Source organism: Propithecus coquereli, unplaced genomic scaffold (genome assembly GCF_000956105.1).
Source record: "Propithecus coquereli isolate 6110/MARCELLA unplaced genomic scaffold, Pcoq_1.0 Scaffold59, whole genome shotgun sequence".
Taxonomy (NCBI): Eukaryota; Metazoa; Chordata; class Mammalia; order Primates; family Indriidae; genus Propithecus; species Propithecus coquereli.
The window spans coordinates 1,877,359-1,887,895 of record NW_012151840.1 but is presented as its reverse complement, the minus strand read 5'-3'; the positions used below and the strand labels follow the sequence as shown (position 1 = coordinate 1,887,895).

The 10,537-nt window shown below is 48.1% G+C and overlaps 2 protein-coding genes across 3 annotated transcripts in view; both read left to right on the top strand.

The window, feature by feature from the left end:
- Positions 1-4,902, top strand: part of SLC25A44 (solute carrier family 25, member 44) — a 16,517-nt gene extending 11,615 nt beyond the window's left edge. Inside the window, exons 3-4 of the mRNA XM_012658604.1 lie at positions 179-306; positions 2,254-4,902. Of these exons, the coding sequence (XP_012514058.1) occupies positions 179-306; positions 2,254-2,445 (320 nt within the window). The 3' untranslated portion in view covers positions 2,446-4,902. The remainder of the gene's footprint in view (positions 1-178; positions 307-2,253) is intronic.
- A 189-nt stretch (positions 4,903-5,091) lies between these two features.
- The window catches only part of PMF1 (polyamine-modulated factor 1), a 15,563-nt gene continuing 10,117 nt past the window's right edge, over positions 5,092-10,537 (top strand). The window contains exon 1 of one of the 2 annotated variants that reach the window (XM_012658605.1): positions 5,092-5,289. In XM_012658605.1, coding sequence (XP_012514059.1) covers positions 5,129-5,289 — 161 coding nt within the window. In that variant the 5' untranslated portion in view covers positions 5,092-5,128. The remainder of the gene's footprint in view (positions 5,290-10,537) is intronic. The other variant, XM_012658606.1, reaches the window with a different exon arrangement.

Here is a 10,537-nt window from a genome sequence, read left to right as displayed (position 1 = left end):
TTTTTTTTGGATACAGATGGAAGCAGAGAAAAGAAAAGATGGGAGTTATGGGTCTATGGTGGCAAAGGACGGAGGGTTTGTCATGGGAGGGAAGGCCAACTGGTAGAAGCAGCAAGCATAGTGAGGGGCAGTGGGTGATACCTCATGTCTTGAGGCATTGTCTTTCCCTGGATTCCAGAGCAGCTCTCCTACCTGTGTCCTAAGGAGTGCCCTCACATTGTCTTTCAAGCCATCTCAGGGCCTCTGGCTGCAGCCACTGCCTCCATCCTCACCAATCCCATGGATGTCATCCGAACCCGTGTGCAGGTAAGACTGGCCTCCTTCAGCCTCCTGGATAAGCCATTACAAGTGTGATCTCCAGGCCCTCCAGTCTTCCCCTGACCTCTTTGTGTCATGGCCCTGTAGTAAAGTCAGGCTTCTTCTGGCCATCCAAGCCCCTTCCTTGAGCTTACCATCTACAGACACCAGCTGAGCACTTGGAAGCATCTAGAATGCTTCTCTCACTTTGTCTGCTAGTTTGCATGCCTCTCCTACTCCATTACATGCCCATGCCTCCAGGAAACCTTACTGGTTTCTTCCAGCCTTTATAGGAATCCTATTCCATAGCCATGGTCTATCAACCACACTTTCCTCTACCTTGCAGGTTTGTGGTTATTAGAAATATTGATTTCAGTTAATGTTGTAAGTCTGTCTGGTTTTTCCGCTAGGCTATGAGCTCTCTACAGATTATGAGAGTGACTATTCTTAAATAGGTTTCACAGATTGTACTGTGTGGACTCAGCAAAAACCCTGACAAAGCCCTTGGTGGTGCTGTCCAGAAATTATAGTCCCTGTCTTCATTCAGCTCAAAGACAATTACTCAGCACCTAGACCAAGGAAATAGAATCTGAATGATTATATATAAAATGCCATTGATAGGTTTTGGTGTATAAAGTTTTAGGTAGAAAGCATGGGGGATTTTAATGTCCTATTTGGGTTACTTAAGAGAAGAAAATCAAAGGTATACAGGAGAGTGGCATCCTTGGGTTGTGGTGAGGAGAGAAGGGAAGGAAAATAACCATAACAGGTTGGGGATAAAATCAGCTTCCCTGGTGCCAGGATATCAGGAAGGAGATGGGTAATAAATATACTTATTTTTGTCTCTAGGAAAGTGTGTCCCCCCTAATTGAAAATAAATACATTGGAGTCTTGTTGGTTTGCAGATAATAAAGTGCACAGGCTCAGTCCCCATTCTCTTCTGAGCCTTGTCCTGGGTGTTCTAGGAGGAGATCCAAGGGAAAGGACAGATGTCTACTTTGAGGAGCTCTAGGCTGGAGGACCAGGGACATAGCTGGAAAAGCCCTTGCTGTGCTGTGGATAAATGGGAGGGTTAGGGGAGCAGAGGTGGCAGATGAGAGAGTACTGGAGAGGAAGGAGGGAGTGTGGAGGAGGGTGCTGAAAGGAGACAGGGTGGAGTGGGGAGATGTTCTTAGCGATGGCTGGGATACCTTTTGTAGGTCATACCATATAGGGGGAGGTAGGAACAAGGAATGCATTGGTTCAGGGGCTGAATGGGGTGGTCTCTAAAGGGGTAGTTGAGGGGTGGGACTGTTGAGGAAGAAGAGGGAAGAGATTCCTGCCGTGGCCGGGTTTTCCAGTGTGATAGGAAGATGCCTGTATTCATTCATGGAGAACATGAGAGATGACAGGGATGGAGGGGACAGTTCTAGCCCTGGGGCTTCAGAGGCATTGAGATGACCAGAGTCAAAATTATGGACTAGCAGAGCTGTAGAGGACCTTAGAGGAGATTTAATCCAGCCTCCCTAAGACCAGGGAGAGGCACCCAGTGCAAAAACTCGTAGCTACATAGCTTATCTAATGATATTAATGATAGCTCACATTTGTTGAACACTTAATATCTGCCACCACTGTTGTTAGCATTTGTGAGTATTATTTTCTTTCTTACTCTTAACAATCTCATGGCGTAGGTACTATTATCACTGTTTTATATTTGAGGAAAGTGAGGCATAGAGTAAAATTAAGTAAATTTCCCAAGGCTATGCTGTTAGTAAGTTGGGCAGCAGAATTCAAACCCAGGCAGTCTGGCGCCAGAGCTCATACTAAACCACTGTGCTATACTGTCTCTCAGAGGCAGAATCCAGCCCTTTGGACTTTCCAAGTCTAGTTCTCCCTGCTTTAGCCTAAGGCAGAGGGAGATTACGCAGAGCAGCTTTGACTACAGACAATGGCCCTCCACTGTGTTGACTTTTCCAGGTTGAGGGCAAGAACTCCATCATCCTGACCTTCAGACAGCTGATGGCAGAAGAAGGGCCTTGGGGCCTCATGAAGGGCCTCTCGGCCAGAATCATCTCGGCCACACCTTCCACCATTGTCATCGTTGTGGGCTATGAGAGCCTCAAGAAACTCAGCCTCCGACCTGAGCTGGTGGACTCAAGACACTGGTAACCAGTGGTGGGGAGAGAAGCCTGCTCTTTTCCATACTACTCTGGGTTGGAGGCAGAGTGGGGAGGACAGCACCCTCTCCAAGTGCCCCCACTGCATACTGAGCCCTGCCCTGGGTCAGGTGGCCTATCTCGGATGGGACAGAGACTTTGAACTGCTCTTGCTGAAGAGGATCCATGCCTGGATTCCTTGCCCCCACTATTTTTAATTCTCTTGCTGAGCTGGGCTCCCTCACTCAGTCCCTGTTCTCAATCCTGCCTTAAGGACCCCATCCTGCTAACCCTTCCTCTGGCTCACCCCCTCCATCTGTGTCCCTGAGACCCTGAGAAGAGCTGTACATAGAGCTTGCTTCCTACCACCGCTTCTTGGGCTTTGCGCCCAGGCTCCAAGCAGCTGCCATGAGCCCTCTCCCTCTTCATCTCTTAGGCTTATTTTTATTTTGGGACTGAGCTGCCCACCAGACTACTCTGCTTTTCCCTGCCACTTGGGGCTAAGGTGCCAGGCACTTTTGCACAGGGAGCAGGAGCAGCAAAAACCTCTGGTTCTCCAGAGCATTTGTCTTCTCTTTGGAGGAGTTATTAGACTGGGGAGAAATGTGGGTACTTTATTTTGTGTGTGTATTTTTTTTAAACATCTGTGAACCAAGCTAGTGTCTTAGTCCTGCTAAAGCACCAATCCTACTGTCAGAGCCCACCCTTTCCTCAGACAGGTGGAAAAATGTAATGTAGCTTTTTCCTCAACCCCAGTTCCCTCTCCCTTCAGTGTCCCTTCAGTCCCAGCAGCCCTAAGACAATATAAGCTGTGGGCTTCCCCTGGCCCAGATAACTACAGTGGTGGGCACAGTTCTAAGCAGATCAGGCTGTCTGGGGTGCACTGGACTTGGAGCACTACCCTGAAAAGTCAGGCTAAGAAAGTACTTGATTTGAAAGGTGATAGGAGGATATGTGTTCCCGATACATCTTCCCAGGCCAGCTGAGCCAAGCCTAGGAGAGGGAAGTGGAGGTTCTCAGCCCCAGGTGGCCATGACATACAAGTCTATACTCTGATCACTCAGACTCATGGCAACAGGTGTTGTCTCACAATGGGAATCTCTAAGTTGGGGAACTGTGTTTTTCTTCTCTCAGCATGTGAAGTCATCCCAGTCATGTGTACCCTGTGGAGGGATACTGGAAAGAGAATACAAAGTAGTTCAGGAAGTCACCCAAAACCAGGACCACTGCATTTACCAGCCTGATACTGCCAAGATTATCTGCTAAAGCTCTGCTCAGGAGCTGGGAGATGAGCACTCCTTCTTCCCTGCCTCATCCTTCCTACCCTGCCCCACCCCCCAAGCCTGTGTTGCAGGCAGAGAGGTGCAGCAAATTGAAAGAGAAGAAGGCATGTCAAACCCTGCATTTCCCCCTGAGACATTTGGCCTGGATGATCCTCCCTTCTTATTGGTCCCATACCCTGGGAGAGGCCATGGTGCCAATTTGAAAGGTGCTAGCTACCTGACGCCTTGATATTTCTTACGGCTGCTGCACATTCTTCCAACCTGGCCAGAACAGATTCTTAAAACCCTACTTCTCTACCTTGACCACCACTACTACCCATCTTGGTCTCTATCTTTGAGGGTTTCCTCCTTTCACGTATCTTAATGTTTATTTTTATTTTTCCCTCCCTGCACTTTGTCAAGAGAGTCCTCCAATTTCTATCCACAAATGGTCATATCCAAAGGGTTGGGCCCATACATCACGTGAATCTTCCTGCCCCTTACTCACCTCTTTACCCTAAGAACTACCAATGTAATGGAAGCACCTGGCCCTTGCTCTCTTTCATCCTAGTGAGACCTTTGAAGGTTGGTGTTCTCAGCTCCACACCTGCCTCTGCCTAGAGACTTGTCTTCAATCCTTCCCCACTATGGCAAAGTGGGTGAAGTATCATGGACAGGAGGTAGTGTCTTGCCTGTCATATCTTTGTGTGTTTCTCCCTCCAAGACTCCTTTGGTTTTATTATCTTATACAGTATTTCACAGCTTTCACCTGTTTGTCTCTCATACATACACAGTTTTATTTATTTTATTTTGGCCCCTCAGAACAGAGTGGACACACATAGTTTTAAATTATGATGTGTGTGTAATTAAAGACTCTTGCCTCCTATTTTCCCATCTAATAGTTTAGGGATTAGATTGGGTTTGATTAAAACATGTCCTGGTGTGGATGGGACAGTGGACTTCTGTCCTCCCAAAACTGGAGGCCAAAGCAGCCAGAATGTTTGATGTATTGGTCGTTAACGAAAACCACAAGAAGTTCCTGAACACAGGGCAAGACAGGAAAACTGATTGGAGTATTAAGGGACAGGGGAATGAAAATGCAGACTCTCTTCACATTCGATAAAATGGACTCTTGTGAATATAACAGTGAATGTTCACTGTTACACTGTACGAAGTCTGTGAAGTGTAATTAAAAGTTTTTATTGAGCCCCTGAGCCTTGGCTTGCGCGTATTTTTCTGGGTTGCCGAGATACATCGGTGCACTTTTTGTCTACCCTCAACCCTCCAGCCTCCGGCAACTTCCCCTCCCCTGCCGCGCTCGGTGATAGACATTCCGCCAGTTCCAATCGGAGGCGCCCAGTGCGGGAGCGGCCAATCGGAAGCCTTGGCGGGCGGGGCGGCCGGGCCAGTTAGATTTGGCGGTTCGACTTCAAGATGGCCGAAGCGAACAACGCCAATGTAGACGGCGCTTGTGAGGAAAAAGGGCCTGAGGGGTTGTCTTCGGAATCTGTGCCACCCGGCACTACCATTTCGAGGGTGAAGCTCCTCGACACCATGGTGGACACTTTTCTCCAGAAGCTAGTCGCCGCCGGGAGGTAAGGTGGAGGACAGTGAGAGGTAGAGACGTAATGAGGTTTGTCCCACAAAAAGTCCAAACCCTGCGATAGCGGGACGGCAGCCGCCGACGGCGCAGGCGCGTGGTCTGGTGGCGAGGGCGGGTCTGGGTCGCAGTGTGATCAGACGCTGCTGTCGAATCCGGAACGTAGAGAAGTCAGGGGATGGATGTTTACCAACACAGACAACCTGTAGCAGGCCCGGGACAATTAGCTATTCCTCCTTCTAGGAAGCCTCGTTTTGACTAAAACTTAAAGTGGTTGCAAGGAAAGACAGAGCCTTTGCACTTAGATCAGGGTTTACATCATGGGGCCCGCCGCTATCTGAGCAACGCTTAGACCGCCCCGTGCCTCGTCGGCTCCTCAGAAGTCAAATGGTGACGATAGTATCTTTCTCACAGGGTCGTTTTGAGAATTAAATAAGTAAATATACGTAATATACCTAGGACAGGGCCCGCCACATAGAAAGCTTTGTTAGCTTCCGTGGGGAATAGTATCTTCCCTGGGAAGTTGCAAGGACTAAATGTATTGCCATGAAAGGAAACATTTTCCTGTCTTAATTTTTATGTGATGTACTGGTGGGGTTTTTTTTGTTTTTTAATTTTTTATTTTATTTTATTGATTGATTGATTGATTGACAGAGTCTCACTCGGTTGCCCGGGCTAGAGTGCCGTGGTGTCAGCCTAGCTCACAGCAACCTCAAACTCCTGGGCTCAAGCGATCCTCCTGCCTCAGCCTCCCGAGTAGGTGGGACTACAGGCATGCGCCACCATGCCCGGCTAATTTTTTCCATATATATTTTTTAGTTGTCCGATTAATTTCTTTCTATTTTTAGTAGAGACGGGTCTCGCTCTTGCTCAGGCTGGTTTCGAACTCCTGAGCTCAAACAATCCGCCCGCCTCGGCCTCCCAGAGTGCATTCCACTTTTTTTAAGTCTAATGTATTTTGTTTGCTCTTAAGAAGCTTGTCAGTCCAAAGCCCTGTGCCTGGGGAGCCAACTGTGTGGTTGGGGCCCCAGCAGAATCAAACAGTGCTGTCACCATGGTCCAGGCAAGAGATGGTTCACTTGAGAACATGAGTGGATTTGAGCTGATTGGGGGTAGAATGGAAGGGAAGATGAGGGAAAGTGAAACACCAAGAGGATGTTGCCCCTTCATGACAGTGGTTGGGTGGAGGGTGGTGCCACCTACTAAGATGGTGAATAACGGAGGTGAGAGTTGGGGGAGAGAAACGGGGGATTTCCACTGGGGTGGAAATCAAGACATATCTTTGGACAGGTTCAGTTGGAGATGTACGGCAGCCACGCTCCTGTTTCTCAGGTCCTTTGAGCCCTCATCCTTCCAACCTCCCAAGTCTACACACCTCTGCCTCTACACCCAGCCTGCCGAGCAGCTCTGTAGAGTCTCACCCGTGGTAGATGATGATGCCTCCGCAAAGTCACGGTCTTGACTTCAGCATGGTGCTCAGTTAGCCTGCAGTCATCATGCCCCCAGCCAGTTCTTGTCCCCTTCTCCACAGCAGCTATTTCAAATCTTCATCATGTCCTTCAGGCCCTTTTCTTGCCACCTGCACCCTCTTAGTGAAAATGACCTCGGCATTTGGGGTTCATTGAAAAAATTAAGGCCACCAGGTAGGCTCTTCCACATTTATCAATTTCGCTGAGAGATACCCAATCCTGTGTCCGCTTAGCTACTTCCCTATCGACTTCCTTCCCTTTACATCCAAGGCTATAGCTTCAGGTTCTACATTACCAGGTTCTAGTTCCCCATCTCCAGTGCTTTCCTCAGCCCAGGGCAGTCTGCCATCATTCCCTTAAAACTATTCAAGGTCGTTAATAACCTATTTGTTGCTAAATACTGTGGATTTTTTTTTGTCTTTAACCTACTTTCTTTCCTTGTAGCATTTGACACTGTTAACCACTTCTCTGTCCTTGGAATTTTCCCCTCAGCTTCTGACATCATTCTCTGACCCTTTACCTCACTAGCAGCTCCTTCTTGGGCTCCTCTTCCCTCTCCTGTCTTTTAAATGTGTGACCATTGCCCTGCCCTTAGTTCACCTCCACATGTGAATGATCACATCCCTGCTGCTGGAGCCCTTCAGAGACTGTTCATTGCTCCTTACCATGGCTTCCAGGCCCTGCCCACTCGAGCCCCTGCCTACCTCTTCTGCCCCACTCCAGCCACACTCAGTCATACTGACCTCCTCCTTGCCTAGAGTGTCATGTGCTTTCCTGCCTCAGGGTGTCTGCACTTGCTGTTTCCTCTGTGTGGAATGGTCTTCCTCCATCTCTTTCCTGACTCTCCCGAAAGCCGTCTCTCTGCCCTGGTTATTTGTCATAATATCTCCTGGTTATTTGTCCCTTCATAGCACTTATCACAATCTGCAGTTCTGTTGTCTGCTTGCTTGCTTTGTGGTCTATCTTCACCACATAAAATGTCGGGTCCTGGAGAGCGGGATCTTGTCTGTCTTGTTCATCACTCTCTACTCATTGCTTATCACAGTGCCTGGCACACAGGAGACACTCAATAATTTTGGAATAAACGGGGATTCTTAAGCCATATATCTCCTGAGTTCAGACCTCTGTCTCTAACAGTCTGCTACTAGAAATCTCCATTTGGTGTCCCACAGAACCATCAAGCTCAGCACAGTGGAAGCAGCATTTCCTCCTCTCCTCTTCCTGTGGTCCCTAACTTGGTTGAAGGAACCACTGTCTACCCATTCTCTAGGCCAGAGACTTTGGAGTCCTCAGCGATCCCTCCTTCCCTCTCACTTCCTGTCAACCATCTAGCTCTGTTGGCTCCAGCCTCTCTCTCCTCGGTCCCCTCCTTTCACCCTTGCACCACTGGCTGAGTTCAGGCCCTCCCTGTCTCTCACTGAACTGTTGCACCAGCCTCCAAACTGGCCCTCCAGCCTCAGTCTTGCCCCCTTCCTTCAGTCTACAGTTCAGTTTTGATCACGTCCTTCTGCTTACAATGTTTAGTTGGTTCGGGGTTGCTTCCAGGATCAAATGCAAGCTCCTTAGCTCAGCATACAAGGGAATTTACTCCTCAGCCCCTCCCCATCTCTCCAGCTGCAAGTCAAGGCCGTGGGCATTTAGTACGTGCACACCTGCTTGCCAGTGTAGACGCACACATGCACGTAAGCTCTTCTGCGTCAAGTGCTGCCCCTCTGCCTCCATCCCTGCCACCTTGCCTTTTCACTTGCTGCTTCTCACTAGAACATCCTTCCCCTCATTTGGTTAAATAGTAACTTACAGCTGGTTTCCACATAGTAAGGACTCAATAAATATCATATATGAATACAGACTTTTAAGATGTATGCAAATACTTGACACTCATCCAGTCCCAAGCCATTAAATTAAAAATGCTTAAAGTCCTCAGTCCCAAGGATGAAGTACTTATACCTGGGACAGGAGTCTATACATAGTGATTGCAGGTTTATTCATAATTCAGTTATCCAAAGGGATATTTTAAATCCCAAAATTGATTTTCCCCTCAACTCAGCATATTTTCAGTGTAAATATCAGCTTGAGTAGGAGGGCAAATTATGTGATAAACCCCAAAGTGACTGGAAGATTATCTGCTGTGCTGGGCTCTCAGATTTTGGGGATCCACACCCACTGTCATCAGTTAAGGCATCTTCCTTTCACTGTCTTGGCTGTGGCGAAGACTCTCAAATCTGTCCTCCGTCAGGCTTCGGAATAGAGAAACACGGCCCTATTGGAGCCTACCATTTGCAACCTTGGCCTTGTTCTCTGAAAATGGAGGATTCTTTTCTGTCCTCCACAGCCTCCTGAACTATCTGAAAACAGCCATTCTCCTGTTGAGCTAAAGCAAGCTGACAAGGGTGCTCCCTTTCTGTGTTTTGTTATAAACTGGGACCTGCCAAGAGAGGCAGTCAAATTTTTGTTAGTGGGGTCCAGGTTGAAGATCAGTTAGTACTATTCAGAGAAAAGCTGGGTTTGCCACAGACACTCGTGATACCCTGGCTGCTGTGCCACGTGTGGTGTTGGTCCCACGGGGGCTGAGGGAGCAAGAGGTGATTGACAGTTCTTAGGTTCTTCGATGCCGTACTTAGATGGCCTTCTCGTCTAGTATTCTGGCCTGGGATGTGTTTTGCAGGGTATGATTTGTGTAAAGTGACTCAAAGCCTACATCTGACAGTGACCAAGGAAAGAGAGCTAGTTGAATTTGTGCATGAACTGGTAGTTTTAAACTAGACTGTTAGTATCCATAGGAAATAGTGCTTCACAGGAAAAAGAGTGGTGTAATACATAAACTATTCTGACTATAAATGCCTTGGAAATACCCTCTTTGAATGTGCAGGTGATGCGTGCTACTTGTGGTGATTCGTTTCTGAAGCGTGGGGGGTGACTCATCAGACGGTGGTGTGTGGCTTCAGGCCTGGCATGCTAATGCTCTCTCATGTTTCCAGACCGTCCACCTCTTTCCATCCCCACTGTTTCTGCCTTGCTCCAGACTGCTGTCATCTCAGCTATGCCTGTCCACACTCACGGCAGCTGAGTGACCATTGTCAAGTACAGATCTGATCATATCACATCCCTGCTCCAAACCCTCTTCTAGCTATTCTGGTCATGATACAGTCCAGACTCTGTATGCGTCTGGCCCCTCCCTGCCCCACCATCCTGCAGGCCACGTGCTGTGGAAGCCAAGATGACCAGATGGCCTGCGTTGAGTCCCAGCTGGCTCTGTCAGCTTCTTCATCTGAAAAATGGGGGTGAGGATAATAGAACCTACCTGATAGGATTGTGATGAGAGTTCAATGACTTACTCCATGTAGAGTGTTTAGAGCAGGGCCTGGTACTAGTCAATCCTCAGTAAACATTTTTCTTATTATTGCATCTTCATATACATGCACATATGTGCACACACACACACACGTGTGCACACACTCCACACTATGCTGCCTGGGCCTTCGTACACACTGCTTTTCTACTGTCCTCTGCCCAGCTCCTGCTTCTTTCTCTCTCAGACATTGCCTCCTCCAGGGAGCCTTCCCTGAGCCCCTGTCAGGCCCCCATGCTGTCCCATACTCATTTTTCTGAGCACTGATCTGTAACACCTTTGAGAGCAGGAGTCATACTATCTCATCTTTGAGTTTATACCACCGAACTTGCCCTGGTATATGGTTAGTGCTCAGCAAGTGTTTATCAAATGAATAAATGGAATACAATTATCCTCATGGTTTTCTTTGTGTTTTTTTTTTTTTT